Here is a 27017-nt window from a genome sequence, read left to right as displayed (position 1 = left end):
CAATAAATAAACGTTCGCTTCGAGACCCACTCGCGATCGCGACCACGATATTCGAAAAATCGATGGATAAAGCCAGAGACGAGTTTCTCCACTCCTACCAGCTTTACCGTCGACTTTTCAAATTAAATTTCCTGAAACAGGTTGGGCACGCGAAAACGCGCCTACCCGACCAGAGACTGTGCCAACCTGCCCGGCCCTACCTACTTATAATTAACATTTACACCAGAAAGTAAACTACCTATCCTACCTAGCCCTATATTTAAAAATGGCAAAACAAGCACACCAACACACTCACTCCACGATTCTCTCACATACCACCCGGGCGCAAGAACCTACACTAGAGAGACGTCCCGGGACGCCTCCGACACCCGAGTTTGGCACTCAACTTTCATACTCTAACTTTTACGTACCATTTTCCTGAAATCGACTGACGATGGCTAGCGACCATTGCGTAAGATGTAATATAAATATGTATATATTGAAATTTTAATTCTGTTTTTAATATATTTCAATGTTAACTTTAATCAATACTCATGATCATATTGTATAAATATTCGTAATCTTGTATTATATCATTTGAACAATTAGGATATTCTTAGACTAAATGGTATAATATTTGATACCATTGTAATTTAATATTATTATATATTACTATTGCATTAATAATACTTGTGAAACTCATTAATATTTCAGAATTATATGTGTTGGAATAATAAGAAAACGACGTAGTTCCACGACCTAACCACACACACAATGTAGAAAATACGTCGTGCACGATACACCAACGCAACGTCAGTCGCTGAGACAATGTTAAACATATAAACTATAGTCATCATGCCCGCTGCCTTTCTCCCACTCAAGTAGCACCTGAGCACGTGAGTGAGATCCTGGCAATGGGCACGGAAGGGATTAAACCTGAAAATCCTAAGCTAAAAATATGATAAGCGTATCTATTATGTTTTGTATCTAACGGGCTAATATTCGTTAATTAAAGTCTACTTTACACTTCATTCTATTAATTTAATGAATTAATGAAATGCTAAATTTGAATAAAGAGAGTTAATATTTATTCACTTGTTTTTTATTATATTTCAAAAAATAAATTGAGCTTCAAAATAATGCAAATAATATTTATATCAATAAATAATAATAATGAACTCTAAATGAAATATTAATAAGAATATCCTCAGGCAATTCTTTCATCAAAACACATCTTTGGAAACAAAGAAGCATTCAAAACTTGTTTTGATTCTGAAATCTGCCTGTCGCGAAGTGTTTTCTTGCACGTAAAATTTGATACATTCTTGGACGGATAAAATTAGACTCCATACCTTTATATTTTACATTTAAAATTTTATCGAAATTTTACTGTCTATGGAACTCAAACAATAAAATTGTTCCACATTACCGTAAAACACAAGATGAAATTATATATAATTTATAATAAAAATCAATAATAGCATTAATAGTAGTTATAATAATTTCAATCATAATTGCAATTTTCATAATGAAATCGGAGGATATCCAACTTCTCCACTACAGAATACTTGAAGCTATTTTCATACTCGTTGTTTACTCAAATATTTGTTTTTTGGGTATTTAATATTTGCAAATATAAAATCATCCTGAATATACTTTATAAATAATTATTATCAATACACTCCGTGATTTTCAATCACAGTAATACACATTAATTATCAGCATTGAGTTATTTATATCAATTTTTTATATAATATTAATTATATCAATATGATACTGTCGTCTATTAATTCTTAATGTGTTATTATCAATATTCGAAAACGCGGTGTGCAAGAAAACCTATCCTGAACAGATAAATAAAACACATACAAGAAAATGTTACTACTCACGAGTATAATAAATACCCGCGGTCACTATGCTCGTCAAAAATTCTACGTAATACAACCAGTCACCCGTGTCGATTCGGACCTTTCATCCTACGACATGATTGAGTGACCAGAGGAACAAAAATGCATGCGACTCACGATTAGTTGCGAAGAACGTTGTCATCGATGCATTGTGCCCTATGAAATGTCATCATGAAGCCCATCATTAGACAGGAATCGTTGAATCCCATGGAAAAAGCACAGACTGGAAGAAATCTGTAACAAAGCATAGAACATTATTGTATAATTCGTCCTTAAAGGCAGTGTTAATTATTTGGAAAGTTTGAAATAATAAAAGATTGATCTCTATAAAACATAAAATTTTAATAATAATCAATTTAAGAATGAAAAATTTTAACTTGTCAAATTTTCAATCAGATTCCATAAAATACAAGGATAAGGATAAAATACAATATTAACATAAAATACAAGGAATTAAATGAAGTACAAAATACAAAGTTACCTACATTCTTGGTTTTTTAAGCATCACTAAGTCCTTTCCAGAAAACAGGAAAAAAAGGAAGGAATCAGAAACCTTTAACAAAATATGAATTCATATATATGAATAATTCCTTCTAAAAAATATGATGATTGGTTAAGAATGTATATCGATTGAATATTAAATAAATGTTAGCAAGTAACCAATAGAAAAAGAAAATAAGCATATAAATACGTTTGACTTTATTAAAATAAATCAAATGTTACCATTAATCATCATGGCGCGTCCTTTTGAATTTTATGACGCCATTTGTAGTTTCGTTGCATCTCCCTAACATCTCCAAATTTCCCGCGTAGTCGAGCAATAATCTGCACAAAGAAAAAGCCAAAACATTATAATAAATGTATAAAAAGCAAATTATGTACAAAATGAAACAATAATCAAACTCAAATTGCATCTTGAAGGCTCATTATACGATCTACCGGCAAATGTAATAACCAACAAGACGATCGAAGAAAAATAGATAATCAAATAATAAATTATTTACTATAAATTATTCAATTAAAAAACGTATGATAAGTAAACGAAATTATAAGAGCATAAGTGATAAAAGAATGATTATGAAGAATGAAAATATATATTACGTAGTATAGAAATCGGTACCTGCCACGGAGTGACACCGATACACATCTAATCGCTTCGAAATTTGACATTAGACTAAACCCCTGTGACGTAATTTGCCCTACGAATTTCGGTTGGCAAGGAGTGGGGAAACCCCCCGGTAAGTCGATCACGTACGAACAGAAGGCGTCAAATTCCTGCAAAGGACATTTTCAGTAGTAACACATATTTCAATAAAACGTCTGAGCTAATACGTATAATTTGAACGAACAGAATTTATGGTTTTTTATTTTATTTCTTCATTTATCATTTCTTGGCTTAAACAGTATAAACTTCTATACTGAAAAAATTGTTAAAGATAAAGAATAAAACTACATTCGTGGATAAAATATTCTCCATTTTTAATTTAAAATTTTCCAATACACGTATATAAAATATAAGTACAAGCATTCACAAGTAGCACATTTGCACATGTTTTTAAATATTATCAAATCTGAAGTTCTTCTTGTAAAATATTATGCCTGTTTTTTAGGCTCTCATATCAGGGTTGAAAAATATTTTTTTAACTGATAAATGTGAAAGATTTACCATTTCGATAATTATAATTTATATATTATATAAATAAGGAAAATTATATTAAATTTATATTTTCAATATAACATGTATAGATTAAAATTCATATTAGAAACAAAAATTACAATCATCATTTTTAATTGTCGAAAAAATTATAAAACCTTTAACAACGCTCCACAATTACAAACACAATTGCAAACATAACACAACTCATATAACATCAATTTTTCGTACCGGATTATGAAGGATATTCAATACGTATTATTTTCTTCGTTTTAGATAGTAAATTCGAATACTGTGCGTGTATATACGTTATACGTATAATAAATTGAATTTGATTATAATTTGATACATCTCAGCTTAATGTCCTTTAGTCTAATAATTTAATTTTTACTATATCTAACGCAACAAAATATTATAATAGAATCCGATTACAAATTTCCATCCATATTTTTCGATACATTTCACACATGTATGTCAAAAGTGACACAATTCAACACAAGTTTTTCAGGAAAAACGAAACACTATTTGAAAGCTTAAATGGAATGTGTGATTCTCCATTTTCAGTCCTGGAAATCCTTCTTTGGCGATTTTGATGTTCTTCGATCACATGACTAAATTATTTTGATACGATAACACTTATTGTAACATTTTTTAAATACATGTGCGATTTGTACGAAATTATACAATATCCATCAAAATATTTTAGTATATCATAAATTTAGTATAAATATTAAGTGCTCTGTAAATAACTATCGATTATACTCATCTTAAAATATATACATGCAAACACATCTTACCAAACATTCATACCTGTATATGTTACAAACACATATAAAGCTTCTTATTCATCACACCACATTCTTCAAAAATAAACGGAAAATAACGACGACAATCACAATCATTCTTCAAACATTTCAAGCTGATGTCTCCGCGGTATTTTGTGGAGTGTTAGGTGTACGATAAATTCCACTGAATAAAATAGTACGAGTTGGTTTCTCATAGATGAAATACAAGAAAGGATGATTCGCATTAAAAATTGCCGGTTGCAATGGTCGTCCAGATCGGAAAGTGTAGAGAGCAGTAGCTGCGGCTGCAGTGGTGCCCTCTTCAGTGACTTCGATTCGCGCACGATGGACAGCGTCGCCCAAATGCAACGGTTTTTCACCATCGTCAACGAAACCTTGAAGATTGGCAGCATTAGGCATTACCAATTCGCCTGCACCGATAGCATGAAGCAGCGTGCTTATTGGAAGATCCTTTTCGACTTCAAATCGCGGTAAGATAACATCGACTTGTTGAGGTGGTATACCGGCATCTAAGAGATCGCGGAGTTCCGTAGATCCTAATTCGGTGGAAATGCGTTCTATCAGTTGACGAACACTGTCTCTTTCTCCGTTTTGCTCAACGTCAGCAGCGGATTTTGCGACGGAGACAGATGGTGGAAGAAGGACGAACATTGAGATTTCGTTGCCTTTGTACGGCAGTTCTAGCACGTGCGCGCCAAGTACTTCGGAGACGACTGTAAGGAAAAATTATTTGTATTTATTTCTATTTATATATGTTTGCAATGATATAATATGATTATAATCTTTCTAGGCGGGCAAAAGAATATAAGTCAGAATTATTAGTCTTGTAGAGACGCACTTACAACATTTGAACTGCAATGTAAGATCAGGTGGTTAGATTTTGGATATGAAAGTTTCTTCTTCTTTCGAAACTGATGACTTATTCTGACTAAAATTTTTAGTTTGACTTTTATTTATTTGACCAAGCAGAGTTTGTAACAATTAAAACATTTTGAAATCAATTAGAAGCATATGTAAAAAGATCAATGTAGAATATATTTGCATATTTATCCTATTTTGATTAAAAATTTGAATTATACTCTTTTTGCCCACCACAGATTTCTGTAGATAAATTTTAGTCTTTCATAAATTTAAGATGTGTAACTTACGATGATTGAAATGTCCTGACTGCTTCATGAATGTAGTCATGGAATGTTGAGAGTTCGAAATGTAGAAAATATCTTTCTTAGAATTAGTTGGATTGAAACGACTTTCCCAAAGACCTTTGAAGTATACTGCGTTAGCCAGGACCAAATCAGTATCTGCTCCAATACTGTTAACAGGAAGGAGATCGCGGATATGTCCTTTGGTCATGTTGCTCACCCATTCATTAATGTGATCACGAACCGCGCTTGGATTAGTATGAAAATCAGTCTTTTCCAGTTGGTCTCCAAATAAGTCCAACATACACTCTCGTACTTTTCTCGTGCTCGATACCCATAATCGATTCGCTGAGTTGTACTCGTAACCTCGTGATGAATTCTGAATAGAGGAAGAAAACTAATTTAACGGTTCATTCTTTAAATACTTCAAATGTTGTAATTTTAACACTATAAAAAAATTCTGGTATTTTGGGATTACATTTCCTATTTATACCCTTTACCTATTTTACGATAATATTAAGTATTATATTAATTATTACTGCATCAAAATTCGTTAGCAGTAGTACAGAAACTATTATTTACTTGCAATCGTCATAAATTTCATTATTTCCAAACATAACTTTTACAAAATTATCTAGCTACTAAAAAATAGAACAATTTCAAGTAATGTAAAAAAAGATATTCTTTACCCGAACATTATAGTCACACCAACTCGTCACGAACAAAGGCAAGAATTATATAACTGATCAAATAAAATCATTTACTTTATGTCATCCGTCCACGTCGAGGAAACAAACATTATTCACGCGTTACATTCATAACTTTTGATTAAGAAATTCTATAGAGCTATGAGGTCAAAACGCTTCCTGCTTGAATTTCAATAAGTTCAACTACCTCAAAGTATCTAACTATACAAACTGTCAAGTCTAATCCGTTAAGAAGTGAAACAATACCTAAGAATTACGTAACATTACTGGAAAGTGTAAAAGGCATACATATTGCTTTATTAAAGTAAAAGAAAAATATATTAAAATAATATATAGCATTTAAATAATCAAACTTACTGATAAAAAAAAAGATAATTTCAAGTAAATTTTAAAGACGAAAAAGAGTATTGGACAAATCCTTATAGCTTGTTTTCATAATAATAATTTTAAAAAGCAGAATTTATTGATGTTACTATTGCGCAAAGGGGTCCTGATGTTACGATTATGTGGCTCGCCTTGGAATACTTGCAAACACAAACGATAAATTATGCAACAGCTCCAGTTAAATCCTCACCTCTTGGTCACCTTGATTTTTGACGGAATTCTCGTAGGCATAATATCGTTGCACGTCGACCTTGGACAGATCGTTAGGTAGGTGCAAGGCTCTTTTTAAGGAGTCCTCGGTGGTGCCTCGAGCACCGAAGTACGCCAAGGTCAGAGCCTGATGAAGACTATGCGGACTGTAGAAGATGTTGTCGCGTGATTCGATCAAAGACATCTTCTTAAGAGTATCGAGAGCGAATTCGAATCTCGAGTTGATCACACCTTTCTTTGAGCCAGCGCTCATTGTCGGAGGACTGTCGTTTCCGGTGAGACATTGTGCTGATACGTAAGTTACCAGCAATAGTACTACTGGTAACACCGACGTTGCCTGAAAGAAAGAATAATTGTTGAGAAAATAATATTCTAAAAGTCTCTGAAGAGTTTTTTTCATCAAAGGAGTTGGATTATTGATAATAAGAAAATATGAAGTTTTTAAAGTATAATAAGGGGAATTTTAGGTATAAAGCAGCTTGGAATAAATATTATTATTTATCTGTTAGGATTTGTTTGATAAGCACGGTACACTTGCAACTTTTTATGGAAAGAGTATGAATGGACGCTGGAGCGTTTGTATATTTTAAGTTGAAAGCAAAATATTTTTATAATATCAATACTTAGAAGTAAAAAATCGAATGTACAATTATATAATTATGGTGAGGCAAAACAAAGAACGTAAAGGAAAATACGAAAGACCAGAAACTAGGAAATTGAAACGAAATACATGCGTGGCTTACGCAAAGTTAAATCGCACCCTTCGAAAACGTCTACGGACGTTCGAGTAATTTCCTGTATCATTATAAAACTCCGAGTGAACGACATTTCCATTTTATCATTGTGTCATCGTTGTTACTAGCCTCCATTATCGCACAATTACAACTTCGCTATGAACGAACAATATGGTAGAAATTCGAAGATAATCCATGATCGAAGAGTATCCATGATTCAATGAAAATTGCTTAAAACCATTCGTATAATTGACTTTCTCCATAATATAAAAAAAAAGCGAAGGTATTAAGGCAGAAACATTAAAAACAACAAATAAGACGAGGAAAGTATTTTCAATCCTGCAGCTAGACGTTTCGCAACCCCTTCACATTTTGGTAGCCGTGACCTCTAATCGTAATTTATACAAGTTCTAAGATTACGATCGTAAGGTCAACAAATAAATCGTCTCACACGTCATCCAATCTACGACACTTTTATGTCAACCAGGGGAAGAGTTTCGTGTAGGAGTCACGCTCTAGTTAATCACAATAACTTACTTTGCAATTGTAGTGATATCAGATACACTTATTTAGGGCAGAACTGGTTTTGTATCCACGATGATAATCATAGATTATGACGAAATCAGTATCTATTGTTCGTCAAAATACAAGTTTGGAATTTTTTAATTTCTTTTATGAAGAAATAAATTTATATTAAAATAGTTTGTTATGTTAGATTATTTTATGTTAAAAATAGTTCACAATTGGACAACGTTTGAATTAAATTTGTACTACTTGCTATAGGATAAACTGATACTAATATTTTACTTATCTCTTATTAATTTTTCAATCCATTATTAAAATTATATTCATACAAATATAAAAATATATTTGACATCAGTTTTATAGAAAATTTCATATAATTTAACATAAAGTTTAAACATTTATTATCTCTCCACCCTAATCTGTATTTTATTATATGAAAATACTCTAGTTTTTCACTAACATAAATATTATCTACCATATTATAAACAAAACAACTACCATTTTAGCAAGGCTACTATATCTTTAAAATTACGACATTAATCAATTATATACTTGGAAATACCGTCATCATTTTTTTAAGAAACATCAACAAAATATTGACCCATTCGGAAAGATTTAAATTTATAATTTTCTTTTAGAAATGTTTTCATTGCCAATATTTTTCTCCGCGACAAATTCATCGGTCTTCAAAAGAATTACTACAGGACGGTATAAAATAGAAAGTAATATATTCTGTTAATGATTAGGACTAATTTCGATAAAAACATAATATAAATATAGAAGGGTTCGGAACGTAATGGTAAAATTAGTGAAAATTATACGATCTGGGACGAAAGTAAGATAAGCTTTGAGGTGAGTGAAAGCAACGAGTAAACCGTGACATCATAGTGTCCGGCTTTCTTGGTTGAAATTGAAGTATGACGAGCCTCGTATGACGAAAGCAAGAGAAAACACAACCACGCCTGTACAGTTTATTGCTGATAGCATACTACTTGTGGCACGTGGGAAACTTGCGTGAATTATTCCACTTTAATTTCGCCTTATGCAAATACTAATACAGATTTTACGTAATTTCGTATGCGACTTTCCAGTTCCTCGTTTGACAACCTTCAATTTCGTTCCGTTCCACTGTTTACTACTTCATTATACGTTCTTCGGAACGAAACTCTCCTTGATTTATGAGAATGGCATCGTATAATTTCTATTTTACACCTTTCAAGATTTTCTCCTATTTCCACGGGGTACTTTTACTTGTTTCAGTACTTCAATATTTATTGCCATTTTCTATTTGACTTGCTGTATTCTTTTTTTTTTTCATTATGTATCTATCACTTGAATTTATTATCTTCGAAATTTGTACCTTTTTTATAAAAATGTTTCATCTTATGTTAGAAACAAGAGTGGAAATAATTTATTACGATACTGCGGATGTTTATGAATTTATAGCAAGTATAAAGATTCAAAAATCCACAGGATCCGCATAATAGGAAATTTTTCAACAGTGAAAATAATATGAAATATGAAATCTAGAAACTCAAATGCGATGATCAGATAATTTGTATAAATTACTAGCAGAAGATTTTATTATCAAACTTGTTAATGTTATACGGGAATTATTTATCGATACTGGTAACCGGTAACTTGTAAAATTTTACTACGACTGTGCAGTGTAGCACAGGCAATAGCAGTTGACTATTTTACTGAAATCTTTCTCTTCGCAATGACATTGGATTTTTTCGTAATTTTTAACAGCACCAGCATTCACAAAGACATTTAAAATCTGACAGTGCCAACAGAGACAATCGGCGAATAACAAGTGAATTCTTCGAACAGATACGTGTCCAACTTAGCAAATAAGGCACGTATCACGCGTGTAATCAACCGCAGCCTAGCGTGGCTATACACAAAGTCAAATTAAAATTGAATTAACGCAATTCGTCAATCAAAAAGTAATACAATAATGACTGTGCCAACGTTTCTTGTAAACGTTTTAGTCAATTAAATTCTTGTGATTATGATTCCTCCTTGATGTAGAATGAGTAAAAATGTGAGTTAAAGACTGTCCTTCATGGTTCGAGGAAGGCTGATCGTAAAACAAAGCAACGAACATTTTCACTTCTATATGAGAAACTTAACAGCGTGAAAATATTAATGGGAATCAAAATATGTAGGTTATAGAAAATTAGTCAGATACCAAAAAAATGACACATATTTTTTAAATTCTTACGAAACAGGTGATTGGGGAAAAGTTCATTTTTATTTGAATGGAAGAAAGTGATCGGTAAATGTGAAAGAGGTTTTTAACATAAATTAAGTAATTAAGAAATATTAATTTTTAAGTATTCCCTAACTTATGAATAATTATTATAAATAATTAAAATTTGTTTGGATACCGGTAAGCATCATCGATGACGGAAATGTTTTTGATTACGAAAAACCATGTTGTCAATTACCTACTACAGCAGTTGTTACAACACTAAACAACCAATTTAAAAGATATATAAACCTACAAAAATAGAAATATTTGATTGAAACAGAATATTTGAAGCATACACGATAGAATATTATTGACTTAATATCGGGTCGATACGAGGTATGGAAAAAAAGCGATAGAAAGCGCAAAAAGTGTATACAACGAGATAAGTTATCACAGTTGAACTTTCATTACGAAGACAACAAGAGTCATGTATAAAATATCATCCTACCAGATTTAATGGGGAGTATTTACGTAAAATCTTTGATAACTAACGAACTCGTTACTTAAACATCAAAACAATTTCATTTAGAAACAACTAACTTCTAAAGCGTCAATATATGCAACAATCGATGCATCGATACAATTTTCATCAGACTAATAGGATCTCCACCGACAACTTAGCTTCCCATTACAGAGATCAAATCTTAATGCGGCTGAGACAATGAAGATCTACGTTAATTCTACGTCGTTTCTACTGAATTTTAAATTGAGACTTCATCGAAGCGTCACCACTCACCGGTTTGAAAAACATTTCGCTGATCTGCGCCTTCTTGCTTTCTAGATTCTCAAATTGTAAACTATCGGCTTAGATACGAAAAAACGTCCGATTGTTGCTCGCTACAAAACTGAACTGAGTGCGAAGAAGGAAAAGCAGAGTCACCGAGATGTCCGCGAGTAACTGGCTCCTCGACCACTTCCCCACCACGAGTTTTGCTCGCGAGTGGAGTCACGTTTATTCATCGGACACGAATCCTTTGCAGCGCAACAGCGCAAACCAACGTTCACAAAGCCGATAGGTCGTTACTTCTGCAATATTGGAAATGCCCGATACTAATGACTTCATTGTCAGGAAATCCCATATGAAGTCGGTGGGGAAACCACGTCATAATCGGAAATCGTCGATACAATTCATTATGTACGCATACCTATGCGTACACTTTCAATACACAGTTCTTTCGATGAAAGCGGATGTTAGGGTTGATAAACTGATACCTAAGTGTCTTTGGAGAATATTTCGTCACACCTGCGGCATAAATTGGTCTACTTGCGAGTACTCGTACAAAACCCGTAAGCTCGTAATTGTAATTAGCATATAAATCGAGGCTAACGTATGTAAACCAGAGATAATCCACCAGCTTGGTAGGTTCGGCTTCTCAAATTACATTTTCCTCGGTACTCTGTGCGGGTGACTCAAGGTTATTGAACTTGTTTGATTGCATTTAATTATGCGACATTTTAAATAATTTTTCTCAATGACAGTCACTGGCACGAAGTCTATACAATGTTCGAATTAACTTTTTAACGCTTGAGATTCTATAGAAAAGTGAGAAAGGAATAATAGAGCGAAGACAATAAAAACATATAAAACACAAAAGTATAGATATAGGAGATAATAATATTCCAGACACAAAGTAATATTCTCACTTTTATACGCATATAAATAAAACTTAGAACGTTTAAAAATAAAAATGCAATTACGAAACGATAATAACAAATACGATACAATAATTAGCGCGTATATATAAATGATATAGATAATCGCTATTTATTTGTTTTATAACTACAAGAAGATAAGAAAGATGTCAAGTGTCACAAGAAAGATGTCTTCGTTCCATCAACTCAAGCTGAAGCAAAAACTAGACTCACTGCAAGAACGTTCACCCTTTTTGTCTTCACCAGTAATAACTTCCTCCTTCGACGCCATTTAAGGCGATCGACATTAGGAATGTAGTTCTATTTGACTTCTTAGAATCGCAAATTAACGCTAATTTTACGAGTAACGATCTTCGCTAGATTAATTCTTTCACCTCAACAACGTCAACTCACAATTTTCTAAATTTATTCTTAGACTGTAGATGTTTACGCATTTTTTAGAAATCTTGAGATTTTAATAATTTATATTGCATATAAATGCATATAATATGCAAAAATATATGAGATATTTAAAGTAGAGCAACCGAAGTATTATTGATATTTGGTGTGTGAAACAAATTTCTATTTAGTTTCTATTTGTTTAACTATGTTCATAAAAATACAAAAATTGCATCTATTCATTACATTAAATGAAAATTTCATTGTAATTTTCATACTTTATATTTATTATAGTCTGTGTTTCATGTTTCTTGAATATTTTTAATCCAGTTAGATTAAAGCACGAGAGTTGGAAATGAATTACAGTTCCTTGCGTTTTCAGAAAGCGTTCTTTGGAATTTTCTCCTCGTTTCTCCCTCTTCCAGAATTTATTCAATGAATAAAACAGGCTCCTTTTCAAAGCGTTGGCCAATAGCCAGAGAAAGTAACTCGAAAGGAGTGTTAGTTCCTTTGTGAGTTCTCGAAAATCGTTACCGAGTCAAGATCGTTTAAACGGCTACAACAAGAGCGATCAACAAATCTGTCGTAAGATTTGTTAGAGATAATTAAGCGACATTGACTCCTGTTGTATGATTGAATCTTTTCAATTGAAAAAGAAATCAAATTATTAACTATAAAAATGAATTCTTTTCGATTTTTGCGTAAAATGAAAATTCAATTTGTCGGAAATAACTCATTTCTACACCTATTACTTTCTTCGTTTCTACGAGCAAATTAATATAATTTTCTTCGAATCGTTATTCTTATGATTCTTTTATCACTCGAGAAATCGAATCATTTCCTACATTCTTAGAATAGTATAATGATCTTCTATATGTCCTTGTAAACTCTTCAATGTCTTCTAACTAATATTTTCGCTATTTTTACTATCATTTCATCACTTATAGTATATTTTTCTTCTCGTGTAAGCTCGAATTTTCTATAATATAAACTTTAACAATTTTTAACTATTCAAACTTTGATCTCGATTAAATATTGTTCGAATACCCTTTCCTTTTATTTTTTATTTAATCAAGACGAACTCGTCGTAGTTATTCAAGAAAGGAAAAAATGCTATTAGATTCTTTAATTGATCTTGCATAAGAATAGCAAGATATATTTTCCTTCGTTATATTTCATCTGTTATTGCGAAAGAACCTTCCACAATTCCATTGTTCTGTCTCTTCTCAGTCATAACTGTGAGCGACCAGTTGTTAATTACGTATAGATGTTAATGAGGAACCTGGAAATTCCACAGCTTTACTTACAACGCATTGCTGTTACCGTTGATTAATCGTAACAAGCTGAAAAGTGAAGCTCCGTATCGTATTATGCAATACAATATGATTACGTATAAAGAGGCCATCAGAATAAAAAGCTCTCGTTGTTATTGTGACAGCAACGATTGAAAGACATCACTATGCGAGACACTTTTCTAAAGTATCTTTAAAATTGTACAATTGTATCGTATAATTTAAAATTTGAAAGTAGATTAATAAAACTTGAAAAAAATTTAATTTGTGTAAAAATTAATTAAAATTATTTAAAATTCAAAATAATAAAAAATTTTCAAAGATTCCTGGTATACTACCAGAATTTCTATGAAAATATCATTATATATTAAATATATGATATTTCTTTTGTGTCTGCAATATTTTTAATGTTGTTTCTTCTATCTCTAGAAAAATTAGCGACTAGATATTCAGAGGTGCTTAAAAGATCGTTAAGTTCATGCTAATTTACAAAATAAACTTCCTCTTTTAAATTTTAAACATTTTTAAATATTAAAAAAAACTATAGAAAGAGTTATGTTATTACATTTTATTTGTTTTACGATCTCTGGCTAATAATAGGATAGTAAGTAATATCTTTAATATTTGAACTGTCTGGAAAAGTTTGACGAGAGAAATGACAATATTACGACGCATGCTATCTATGGTTTATGATCGTTTTAAACTCCCTTCTCATATGTCAAAAGAATCAATACATTTTATCGTAGTGTCAATGTTATTTGATGATACAAAGTCCATAGCTATGAAAATTCAGATATACATAGGCACGGTTATTACACTTTGGAGACCGTCAAAGACGATAAGAGATATCAAATTATTTAATTAAACTTTCAACCACTCTAGAGTTTGTTATACATATATACGTGAAATTTGCAAAATGGAATTTGCGCGTAAGTATATTTTATTAAAGTATGAAATACCCAAATTAACTGTTTGACTGTTAAATATCAAAGTATTAAGTAAATTAATTAGTTGTTAATAAATAAGTAATGCGAATAAATAAGTAAACCGAAATATTTTTATTTTATATGATTTATTTGGTTTTAAATTCTCTTATACCGAACATAAGAACGTTTCGTAAGAACTCGAAACGCGAATATTTTTTTCCATATGAAGCACATTTCACGTATGCTTCACCTGCATATTACAATTTACGCTCTTTCATAAGGTTCAATTATATAAAGGCGTAAAATACAAATTTTTTTATATATCGTATAATTTATTATCGAAACTAAAACTTGTACCATAGTTCCCCGAAAAGCAACTTATATTACCCTATAAAAATTTTCTGTAACAAGTATACGAATAGTTTCATAAAGCAATATACTACAAACACAAAACGCAAATCTACATATCCAACATCTATATTACTCCACAAGATACAAATTACCGTATATGACAACGACTTACCTGTAAATTTCTCACCAACATCTTTCACGGTGGTCGAACGGTTCTTCAACGATTTTAGTCTTCTTTCCTATCTTCTTTTTTTTTTTTCTTTTTTTTACTTCACTCGCTAGTGTTACGTTACGAATTGTTGGTGTTAATGAAAAAGGCAAGTATTCTCGCTACGATATATTAGGATAATCTGTTCGCACGAAACTGAACGTTCTCAAGACTAATCCTCGACGAAGACGCAGCTTCAGTTTTCTCTTTCGTATGCATTTATACCTTATACGGAGAGGTGGGCGGCAGAAGACGCGTAGGACGCAGGGAAATCCCAGCGAAGTTAACGATTATCCACTTTTTTCGTGACAATCGTCTTTTTGTTAACATGTTGATTTTGTGCGGTCGACGGCCGCAATGTTCCCGGAAACTCGCGCTTATCAACGATGCCATTAATTTCCACACGTGGATCTCCGCAATTATTCGTAATTTTCATTGCTCTGATCCTTTCGACGAAAATCGAGGAAGTCTGTGTTAATTCTTCAAACACGATGATGAATTATGAAGATAACAGTGAATCATGGGCATGGAGCGATCTTAAGAAACTGCCGAAACGAGAAGGTAAAATATTGGGTTTTTTGTAACCTTGGTGATAGAATGTGTGCCTTTTATTCATTTATACTATTTTCTACAATATTTATTTATAGAATATTCGTAGAATATTGGTAAAGTAATTGTAGGTCATAAAGCTATTTATGTAAATCATTGTAATTGCAATGCAATCTACTGCATCGGAATCACTGATCGTATTGTCAATCATGCGTTTACATTAGTATTGAATACAGGCGGAAAACAAAAATAGACGTCGATTTATACGACATTGAAAATTCCATCAATATTCCATTCACAGACGATTATTTTATTGTACTTCATCATTATAATATACTCATTTATCATGTATGTAAATACACAAGTTGATTTTCCTTTTTTTAAATGACAGTTCCAGTGAAATGCTTCAAAAGCAAACGAAGGATTGCAAAACAATTTATCTTGTGTAGAAGAAATCACGTGATACTAAATTTACTTTCCTCTTTTTTAAGCTGACTCTTGATCTCGAAAAAAAGCTCAGAAAGAGCATTTTATCTTCAGTTCTGAAAATATAATTTATTTTATCATCAATTCCGAGTAATTTCATATAACTTTTTTTACCGTTTTGGCATCTCAATGGAAATTTGATCGATGGTTTGAGAGAAAATCACTTAATGGTCCATTTATGGTAAATGGATCGTAAAACTGAAAACTTCTTGGAAAGATAGAGCTTAGGCATAAATTTAAGACAAGATAATTGTCATGAGGTGGTAATGACAAAACCCGCAATCGCTTAGTTGCCAACCCAATATATCAGAATTTAAGCAGAAGCGACATTTTAGTCCAAATCGAATAAGCAATCATAAAATAAATAATTAAAGGAAGCAATTCCTCCAATTTTCTTACAATCTTTCTTGATTTGTAGGCTCTAAATTTCTGGCCAATTAATAGCCTATGAATTACGCCGGAAGCAACAATAAAGATTATCTTAATGCAATAATGAATCAATAGGATGGTAATTTCTATGGTCTATGGTTTCCTCTCTGTGCAGATTCCCTTTTTCCTGGCCTTACCTATGTCGATTTTTGTTGCGATAAAGCTGTTAAGATAACTTAACACCGTCCGAATTATTATCGATAATTAGCTAAATTCGAGAGGCTCGTGTCACGTGTATACCTTCGTAGCTCAATTAGAGACCATTTAAAAACAAATAATTCGTAACCCATTGCAGCGATATGATGTTAGAAAAACTGAATTAAAACCGATGTAAAAGATTCTTGTGTAATAGCGGAATAATACTTCGATGTGGTATTTGAAAATCGAAATAATTTCTCGAATATTTTAATGATTTAGTGTGAACAGCGATATTTCAATCACGATATAGAGAATTTAACAAATGAAATTTAATCGTGAGAAAAAATTTAATATTACGATGATCTGTCTAAGTCTCGTTCGAGGAAAATCGTTTTACAGAAACCTTATCGTTCCATGCTAAGACACGTAATAGCAATCGGATGTATCGTCATCTGTACATTTGCGTTTGCCAAATCCATCAAAAGCAACAAGCATCCGAAGAAATCACAAGTTGATCTACTTTACATACTGCAACGATCAAAGTGTAATAAAATCGAAAAGCTTGTTAAAATGTGATATCTTGCTTCAGCGTCATGAAAATAGAACGATAGAATTTCCGAATATGGATTCATCGATCACGGAAGTACCTACCTTCAGCGATAGTACCTCGTTGAAGATGTTGGAAGATATCACAGCCAAAGTTTGGAGAACCTTGCCTGTGATTAGCATACCTCAAAGTTGGATACTTACTTATTGTGTGAAATACACTGAGATTTCTGAAGATGTTGAAAAAGCAACGATACAGTGCCAATACGACGGAACAGACTGGGATTGCACGTTCATCGAGTTGGTAAAAGCTTATAATTCAAGATTTGTACTCGTAATTTATAAATAGACTTTGAACATTTATAATGCAAATTCAGATCTTTATAAACACGATTAAAAAGCTAAGATCTGGAAAGAGATTCGTTTCACTCGTTAAATATTACAACGAATATTTTACTTTGCATATACATTTCCATATTATCTACATTCCGAACATGTTTGCATCTTTAAACCAATTACTGAGAATGCATAATTGTCAGAATTATATATCGCTTTTCTTTTCGCTTCTGTCCATTGTAATTTTTAATAACCCAAGGTATTTTTCTGTTAACTCTTGTCTGTTATAATAGCTAAGAACGTAAATACATAAAACATGAAAGATTAAATGTATCAGTAAAAACTCTGGCAGTTTCCTATTCTTAGCTAAGATTCTTGTTTAGCGATTTTCGTTGGCACATATTGTGAATAAATCAAAAGTTTACCAGAGGTAAATTCAAACAAGAGACAAAATTTATATTTTAACACAATGTCGTGAATGTTTAATGTTCCACCACATTAAATTTATGTTGCCAATTCTGTATACTTCAACAAGGAAGTGACATTTACCTTGACATTTTGCACACACTATGATTCATTACATACAATTGCTTAATACAATTACTTAATACGATTACTTAATACAATTGCTTAATACAATCGGTTATTATTGGCAATTTCAAGCAAACGCTAACAGTGAAAGCATTTTACAAAACTCGAATTTGACTCATGATGATCTTCCTTCTAGAATCTAAAATATCGGCTTAATTAAATTAAACGATTCTGTCATTATTTTAAGCTACGAAAAATATTGATTTCTCTGTTAAGGTGAATAATTTTGTGATTATTTTAAATCATTCCTATAGTTACTTCAATGTATTCGTATCTTCCTATATAATCTAAAAAAAGCTTTAAGAAAAAAATGTTCACTGAAGTTAGTAAAAATTTAAATGACAACGAAAAATCATTAATCTCGATAAGTATTTCGTAAAGTTGGTACAACTTCGTTCAAGTATAATTGATAACCAGGGTGGAGGACAAAACGACTTTAACATTGGAAAAATCGTCTCGTTATTTCACAATCTTTCTAATCGTGGATTGAGATTAAAACTACTTCGTGCGGCCGAAATTTGTGGGAAACTCTGGCAGAGCTACAAACAAATTCAAGATAAAAGATTAATCCGTATGCGATTAAACGTTCACGTGAGTTAATCGATAAATTCATAAAAATCGTGAGATTTGTTTATTTAATATTTATTCCCATCGAAGGCAAAGAACAGAGAAAAAAGATTGTCGAAAAGAAATAAGAGTTTCCGAGGCTCGGGAACAACAGAAAAGAATTTAAGAAAGAAAAAGCTGGAGGATCGTGACGAGGACGTAAAGAAAAGGAGACGAGCTGCCAAGAAAATGCGAGCCATTCGGAGGAACTTGTCAAATAAGATTAGGGAACTTGAAACTAAAGGCAAATAAATAGCATCAGAATAAATATTGGTAAAAAATAATAGTATCATAACGACAACAGTAGCAAATAATGATAATATAGATAGTACTAAAAATACCTGATACGTATAGTAATAAATAATTTTACGATAGCTATAACAGACAAAACAATTTAGAAAAATTTCATTCGAAAGATTCTAATCCAATCTATAATTGCACTTTTCAAATTTAATAACAATTTTAATGATATTTTCGTTATATTAGTTTTTAATTTTAATCGTACATAACGATGTCCAACGGTAGAAAAATTTTACGTAAAAGGGAAAGTAAACTGATTCTTTTCTAATTGGAAGCATTAAAAAAGAAAATCTTAAATTATATCTAATAAATCAATTTTTTAGAAACTTTAAATCCAGGAGAAGAAACCGAGCTTAATCGATTGCGTTTAACAGTGGCGAGAAGACCTCCTGACAATTTAGAAGAATATTCTCTAGCGAATGATCGAGCAGAATTATCCCGTCTTCAAGAAATAGGTTTATGCTTGACGCAACAGGCTGCAAAAGCTTGTGAATCCACTGTACTCGATGCAATCCAAAAATTAATATAATAAAACCTCGTATTTTTCGACGATACCTACCATGCAACTACAATAAACCTTAAAGCTTAGATTACAGACGTTATTTGCCTATTCTCTAACCATTTTTCTGCTATAATAAAGACAAGTATACATGTAAATATAATAAAGATAAAAACGAAAAAAATTGATAAAAGCACGACAGCGATAGATATCTATCAACATAGTCAACAAATAACGAAAGACTACAGACATTCGTATCACATTTTAGTCGAATTAATTCCATACTTGTAAACGCATAAATGCATAACTATATGATAATAGTAAATGCATAATTAAATATAATTTTTCTGTTTCATACGCTTTAAATCATCTTTGAATTAATAATCTGGCTTTGTCGATATATATAACGAACATTTACTTCTAAGTTAAAACACTAATCTCAGATCAAATTAATCTAAATTAAATTTCTTAGGTGAAAGATAAAATAGTAATACTACGTATCTAATAAACAAAGTATATTATATTTATCTTAACGATTGAGAAGTACTTATCGCTATACCAACATTTCGTACCTCTAATAATTGCTCGAATGTATATTTTCAGTTCGACACGAGAGATTCATCTGTTATCATTCTACATATGAAATACTTAACGATGCTATCTTACGTGTTTCGTTCAATTTGAATACTCAAATACGTGCAATCGGATCACAAATACGATCGAACTGTATCAACTGGGTTTTGGCGAAAATTTTTTATGATCAAAAAGCGATATTCCATCGCGTTGTGTATATTTACAATTATTGCCCTTTCTTCGTCAATTTTTCAAACTTCAAAGATATTTTTACAATGTTAATAACGATATTAGCAAGCATGATTCTATTATACTGTCACAGTAAGTCAATCTTCGATGTATTAAATAACCTTTAAAATATCGTTTGGATAATTTATCGTAACATTGTGTAACTGATATAGTCATTAATGATAGCGTTAAAGGACGGTCTGTAATATCAAATACGGTCATGGCACAAGACACCAACACGGATATATATTTTGATAAATTAAATACCAGTCTGTTCGAAGTATATCCCGTATTGATTTCACCAAACTGGGTAAAAATATGAAATCATCGACAAAAGTCTCCGTACACCAATAAAAAGTCAGAGTTTTTATTAAAATAAAGCTATAAAATATCATTGTAAAGTTAGTGGATTCTACTTTAAGAAGAACTTCAAACGAGAAGAATTCTTATTCGGCTAAGAGCTATTTTAAATTTTTGCTTCATATAATAATAATAAAAAACCAATATTTCAAATTACCCTCTATTTTAAAAAATTGTCTTTTTATAAGATGTACAAAGACTTTATGTAACATTATCACTGATTGTATAAATTCTTTATTAAATATGAAATACATCATACATATACAAAAGTACATATATGATTCTTGTTATAACGGATGAAATATTTATGAATACAAGTACAGGTATAAAAAGACATATGTATATACAAAATCTTCAAAATTCTCTTTTTTTTTTACAAATACTAATTATTGATTTTTATATGCAGATATTACAAATTTGTTTGAAAGAAACTTCGTTATTAGATAAATTGCACTCGCATATAAGCGACTGCAGCAATTACCCCTGTATGTTTTCAAAAATCATTGAAAATGAGTCGATGAAATCCGTTGTATCCATAATACGAAATGATACAATAGACGATGCCATCGGTAAGGAGTTCAAACAAAATATACAAGACTGTACAGTTTGGTGGAAATTATTCAAGCATTTCAATAAGAATGCAAGTGCTCGTCGTGAGTTAGGGAGATGCTTGTTTCAAACGTTTTCATTTGTAAGCAATGATTCGAACAATGATGAAACAAAAAGAGCAATACGTTCATGAAAGAGAATGAAATAAATTAAATAAAAAGAATCTTCATTAAAACGCATTATTTTATGTTTATAGAAATGTAGAGAACCCGTTTTGGATAAAGTAAGATTACTCTTATTTAACACGAAAGAAAAATGAAGGTAATATTAGTGTGGATCACAGCATCAGAATAATTGAACATTGGAAGAGGAATATTAAAATCTTTTTGTAAAAAGATCGTTTGTTAAAAAATAAAACTTTAATATATTTCTCAAATATAACAATTATACATTCAGAACACTGTTTTTATAGGAATCCCTAATACTAATATCTTCTACATTTTACGCAAAATTATATAATTCGTAGGTATTTGTGTCCCCTGTTGTACAAATTGATTTCGTAGCATCCTGATTTCATAACACTTAATATATATTATTAAAAATATAATACTGTAGGCTACGTTTTATCGACACAGATGTATTATATCTATAATACATAATAGCGTTTTATTTAGGAACTTAATTGATATTAGTAAGATGAAAGATTAGTAAGATGAAAGATTAGTAAGATATTTAGAAAAGGAAGAAGTTAACATCAAATGTCGATAAATCGAAGGTTCTTCTTTCCGGAAAAGGAGGTGGTAAAAGTAAGAAGAGAAAATGGGAATGGAAAGAAAAAAAATTGGGGCAGATAATACAACATCTTAAATATTTAGCATATATTTTTAGTAAAAGCGAGAAAAATACAAAGCGGTTGAAAGGGTTGATAAGGAAAGGTAATCTGGCATTAAGGCAAATATGTGGAATTAGAGTTTATTTGACTTATTGGAAATAAATTTATTTAACAGTTTAGTAAAGAAATCTGGAGATGGGAGAGAAGAAATGAATTAAATAGAATATATAATAATTAAATATAATGATTAAGAGAAAAAAAGAAAGAAACAGAAAAATGTAAACGAGAGAGAATGCGTTCTTAGAAAAAGAGGTGAGGATGTACAACTTCAAGAACAATTCAATAGGATAATAAATTCTAGGTTTAACTAGATATAAGGATCTAATAACAGATGGGATACCAAAGTACTTACTTAGTTAATAAGGGAATTAAAGGAAGCCAAATTGATCGGTATCTAGGGCGAGATATGATAATTTAGAGGAAACAGAGGTAGTATTAGGGAACTGATATGATGACAAACACAGAGCATGTATGATATGGGGAATGGGCGATCCGATATAACACTTTTTAAGGCTGTACAGTGGGATTGAAAAAGGAAGTGTAAAAATTGAGGAGATTTTGAGCAATAAGGGCTCGAAAGAAGGAACAACATGGCTAGGGATGTCGAATAGAAAAAGGAAGAAGAGGACAGAGATGTGCGAGTCAATTGCGGACAACGGTTAGAGCTGATGTTAGTGGGGTTAAAGGGGAATACAAGTAAGCAGGAGAAAACAAGTGTAATAGGACAAGAAAGCAATAGTTTTACATTAGTTCAGCTTTAATTTTAATTTTCTGTAAGCTAAACCAATCAAGTTCCTTTTCCAAAGCTATTGAACCGAAAAATAAAAGTGTATTTGATAAACTATCCTTGATTACTATGTACATACCTAATATCACCATTTTCAAATGAATGTTTATTAATTCAATTTCTGAAAACTATACCAGTAACTAGAACCTAGTCATTTTGGAGACTATTTCGTATTCTCAATTACTGTATTCTGTACCCATATTTTAAATCCAGCACCTTTTTTACAATGTCGTATAATGTTTAAAATGCCGATTATCATGTAAAGTATTGATATAGCGATATAATAACCACCATAAACAAAATACTGGAAAAAAAGTGCAATGTAAAACATTTCAATATCAATATCAATATGAATGTCAGTATCAAATAGAAATCTAATCAACTAATAGAACTCATAAAAAGAGATAAAAAAAGTTATTTGTTTAGTTTGTTTATTCATTTTATTCTCTTATATCTTATTTAAAATAATTAAAAATTATTAAACGTTAGATGTCACAAATATGGATTTTTTATGTCTTATATCACTTTATCATATTCCTCGTATCTTTAATATATTTACATTAGGAAAGTTTCAATAAGTTAAAATTTTGCATAACTTGAAAATAAAAAGTAAAATAACCAATTCTACAGTTAATATGATAAAATATTATTATGTAATTGAAATATTAAGGTTTTTTATATATATATATATAAGTATTGTTTACTACTTGTAATAAATTGAACTGATATTATAACAATATACATCCTTTCTATCTATAGTTATATATTATTAAAAAATTGTTACTTTCTAATAATTTCAGCTATAAAAGTTATTTTTTCCAACGTTGAATGTACATTAAAACGTACAATCCTATTAATAATTGTGTACTAATTTAAAATCGTTATTACAATATAAAAGTACCATCGCAAATTGTTAATACCAAATATGTATCACACATGTCACACCACATCAAATGTCATAAATAAATCAAATTTAATTAGTTTAAAATTACTAATAGGTGAAAAACCATTTTAAGTTAATATAATAACTAATTATTAATAAAATAAGTACACTAATGCCTGTTTAATTGTTACATTCTCGGATCTGACTTTTAAAATTATCTAAAAAGATAAGTACTGGAAATTATAGGCTACTATATTTTTCGAATTTGCTTGTTTCTTAAGCGGGACAGGAACTAATTGTAAGAAACATCGAGCGTAAGTGAAATACAATATATCGCACGATCGCGCTTATTCATACAATTAAAGTACGTTCCAGTACCATGTTCAATATCATTTTAGAACTTCACCGATTTGATTAACATTATTTTTCTCAATTTTTAGTTCTAGGAATTTGTATGTATAAATCTACGACAGTTAAATAGGCGTTGCTATACTATATTATACAAACAAAATAGGCAATACCAGGTATATATTCATTCTCAATGTGAAACATCAGTGTAAATAATTCTTTAACCAATAGTTATTAAAATTTTTTCGACACATTTTTATGAGTTTTATTAGCTCTAATAGTATTTAAATAATAATCTTACCTGAGATCTCAGATTTAATTTTAAATTTCCATTTACTACTATAGCTGTTAATACACTTTGCAATAGTAGTGCAAAAAAGGTATTTATACCAAATATTAAACCATGACTATCTTCTGATATGCATTTTGCAACTTCAAAACTGTAAATTATACACATAAAATTAAAATATATGTGGCCTATTATTTTATTTGTAACAAATAATTTCATACAAAACTGAACCTTGCAACAGTAACCATTGTGTGATAAATGATTCCAAATACTATGTACATAGCATATAACAACCAAATACTGCAACTATATGAAGATACCACTAATAAAATACCTTCCACAAGTGACATAGATGACACTACTATGTCTCCAATTAAAGACCAATTAAATGGTATCTTCCCAATACAGAAAACAGTGATTGTACCTATTAATAAAAATGGATATATTGTATTACTATCACAAATATTAATTTATATATATTATACTATGTTACTTTATCAATTAAGTTATACATTGTGCAAAATAACTTGTTCACCTATAATTGTATATAAAGCATCTACAGCTCCATTGTAAATTTTATCTCCAGGGACTACAGCAGTTTGCCACAATAATTGTATATAACTAATAACTTGCAGATATCCACAAGTTGAAAATGACCACCATATTGACCATTTTACAACATGACTATTCAAATATGCTTGTAAAAAATCTTTCCATAATAGAACATAAGCTTCTTTAACTTTATGTATCAGTGAAATATTAGAAAAAGAACACTCAGACTGTTCAGAACTGTGTGAAACTTGATTTATATCATTTTGTTGCAATACAATTGTTCCATTATGAGTTAAGAAATTATTTTTATTTTTTCTATGAAAGTAAATAGACTGGCCAACTGAAGGTATAAAGAATGCCCATATTGTTGCAAATGTAACAGCTGAAAGATGAAAATTATTTCATATGACAAATTGAATTTTTTAATAGAATATGTGTTATTAGAAATACAATAACCTACAATAAAATAAATCTCCTATAAATCAATCAAATTAATTATAATTCATTCCTCTTTTAAATTAAAAAATTTAATTTAAAAGCTTACAAATATAAAAGATCTTTTGCCATATACTAATATCTAAATTATTATTTTAAAAAAACATAACACACATTATTTTTATCTCACATTAATATGAGAATGATCATTTCTATTTTATATAAATGTACAAAAATAAGTACCTCCAACTGTAAGATAATTTAATTGATGATAATTTAATATATCAAAAGATACTGTTAATTGTGCAATAATACCAGCCATACAACGACCAACTAGAGCTGCTGCTTTTGTATGACTAGTTACTTCCTGATAATGTTTTCTGTCAACTTTAGCATAGATATATGTGTAATATGCTACTTCCGTGGATAAAAACAACCCATAAAAGAATTCTAACACTTGCATAGTTAAAACATCTTGTCCAAGTATTATTAAAAGAAATGTAATAGTTCCAGAAAGACCACATAAAATAATAATTGGCTTATATCGTACAAAGTCGGTTATTAAAAATACAATAATTAACGTTGCAAAATAGGAATATGTGGAAACAGGAAATATTTTCTGGTTTACCTGAAAAATAATGACAATCTTATAAAATTTTTTATTGCAAATGTATTATGTAACAACTGTTCAAAATAAAGAAAAAATTCAACAAAAAGAATACATATAAAATTCACAACATTTTCAAAATTATTAATTAACTTCTGTAGCTATAGTATTAATTATTAATATTAGTTATTATGTATATAGTTTATTTACTTGAACATCTGTAAAATTTTTCCATGGTCCTGTTAAATAATCAGTCACAAAAGACTCTGAAGGCCTAAACTCTTTAAAGCAACCAAATACACACAAAATACATGAAATTATTATCCACTTCATACTAATAGCATACTTCTCTCTCCTGCTTTGTTCTGATTTAATTTCTTAAATTATATTGTGCAATATCCTTTCAACATCTTTTTATGTCACATGTCATTCATATTTCATTCAGAATATCTAAAAAACACATGTATTACCAATTTACAAAATTGATTTGATCATTCTATGTCATCACTCAAATCATGATCATTCTAACTTCACACTAGCTTTTCAAATATATATAATTTTGAACTTTCTATTTCACTGGCACTAAAAGTTCCTTCTACATTTAATCAATTTCTAAGAATTATTTTCCTATGATGTTAATTTTGTTAATATTCAATATTGTTACTTTAATATTGTTGCCAATAATATTACAATTATAACCCAATTTTATAAAATTTTAATCCTTTCTTATAATACCCAAATAAGCAATAATTTAAAAACTTACTGTCTACGTTCGATATTAATTTTGATTTTATTCATGTATTATAGTCACAAATAACTTCATTATTTAAAACGTCGTAGCATACAACTCACAACTTAAACGATACTGACAATCCTGACCGACGAACTACAATATATTATAACACTATACACTATACATTC

General features: G+C 30.4%; 2 protein-coding genes and 1 long non-coding RNA gene across 6 annotated transcripts; 1 reads left to right on the top strand and 2 right to left on the bottom strand.

Annotated features, from left to right (window-relative positions):
* Nucleotides 1-3340: 3340 nt before the first annotated feature.
* LOC139986995 (serine protease inhibitor 88Ea) lies at nucleotides 3341-15191 on the bottom strand. Of its 2 annotated transcripts, none has more exons than XM_072002810.1 (4): nucleotides 15078-15191; nucleotides 6770-7126; nucleotides 5495-5867; nucleotides 3341-5059 (listed from the first exon to the last, which is right to left on the bottom strand). In XM_072002810.1, exons 1-4 carry the CDS (start codon nucleotides 15096-15098, stop codon nucleotides 4455-4457), a joined length of 1356 nt encoding a protein of 451 aa, XP_071858911.1. In that variant the 5' UTR covers nucleotides 15099-15191; the 3' UTR covers nucleotides 3341-4454. The 2 variants fall into 2 exon arrangements, with proteins under 2 accessions (XP_071858911.1, XP_071858912.1); XM_072002811.1 differs by lacking the exon at nucleotides 15078-15191 and adding an exon at nucleotides 11042-11244.
* A 4965-nt stretch (nucleotides 15192-20156) lies between these two features.
* Nucleotides 20157-22764, top strand: LOC139986618 (uncharacterized). 2 transcript variants are annotated; one of them, XR_011799686.1, is made up of 3 exons: nucleotides 20157-20487; nucleotides 21560-22309; nucleotides 22560-22764. It is a non-coding gene; the product is annotated as an uncharacterized lncRNA (long non-coding RNA). The 2 variants fall into 2 exon arrangements; XR_011799685.1 differs by lacking the exon at nucleotides 20157-20487 and having other exon boundaries at nucleotides 20500-22309.
* A 138-nt stretch (nucleotides 22765-22902) lies between these two features.
* LOC139986611 (thiamine transporter 1) lies at nucleotides 22903-26998 on the bottom strand. Of its 2 annotated transcripts, XM_072002050.1 has the most exons (7): nucleotides 26860-26998; nucleotides 26307-26546; nucleotides 25733-26117; nucleotides 25038-25436; nucleotides 24734-24926; nucleotides 24515-24653; nucleotides 22903-23286 (listed from the first exon to the last, which is right to left on the bottom strand). In XM_072002050.1, exons 2-7 carry the CDS (start codon nucleotides 26427-26429, stop codon nucleotides 23146-23148), a joined length of 1380 nt encoding a protein of 459 aa, XP_071858151.1. In that variant the 5' UTR covers nucleotides 26430-26546; nucleotides 26860-26998; the 3' UTR covers nucleotides 22903-23145. The 2 variants fall into 2 exon arrangements, with proteins under 2 accessions (XP_071858151.1, XP_071858152.1); XM_072002051.1 differs by lacking the exon at nucleotides 26860-26998 and having other exon boundaries at nucleotides 26307-26823.
* Between the last annotated feature and the right edge of the window lie 19 nt (nucleotides 26999-27017).

This window comes from Bombus fervidus, chromosome 4, assembly GCF_041682495.2.
Source record: "Bombus fervidus isolate BK054 chromosome 4, iyBomFerv1, whole genome shotgun sequence".
In the NCBI taxonomy this organism is placed as follows: domain Eukaryota; kingdom Metazoa; phylum Arthropoda; class Insecta; order Hymenoptera; family Apidae; genus Bombus; species Bombus fervidus.
The sequence above is the reverse complement of the archived record's forward strand: the minus strand, read 5'-3'. Positions and strand labels throughout refer to the sequence as shown.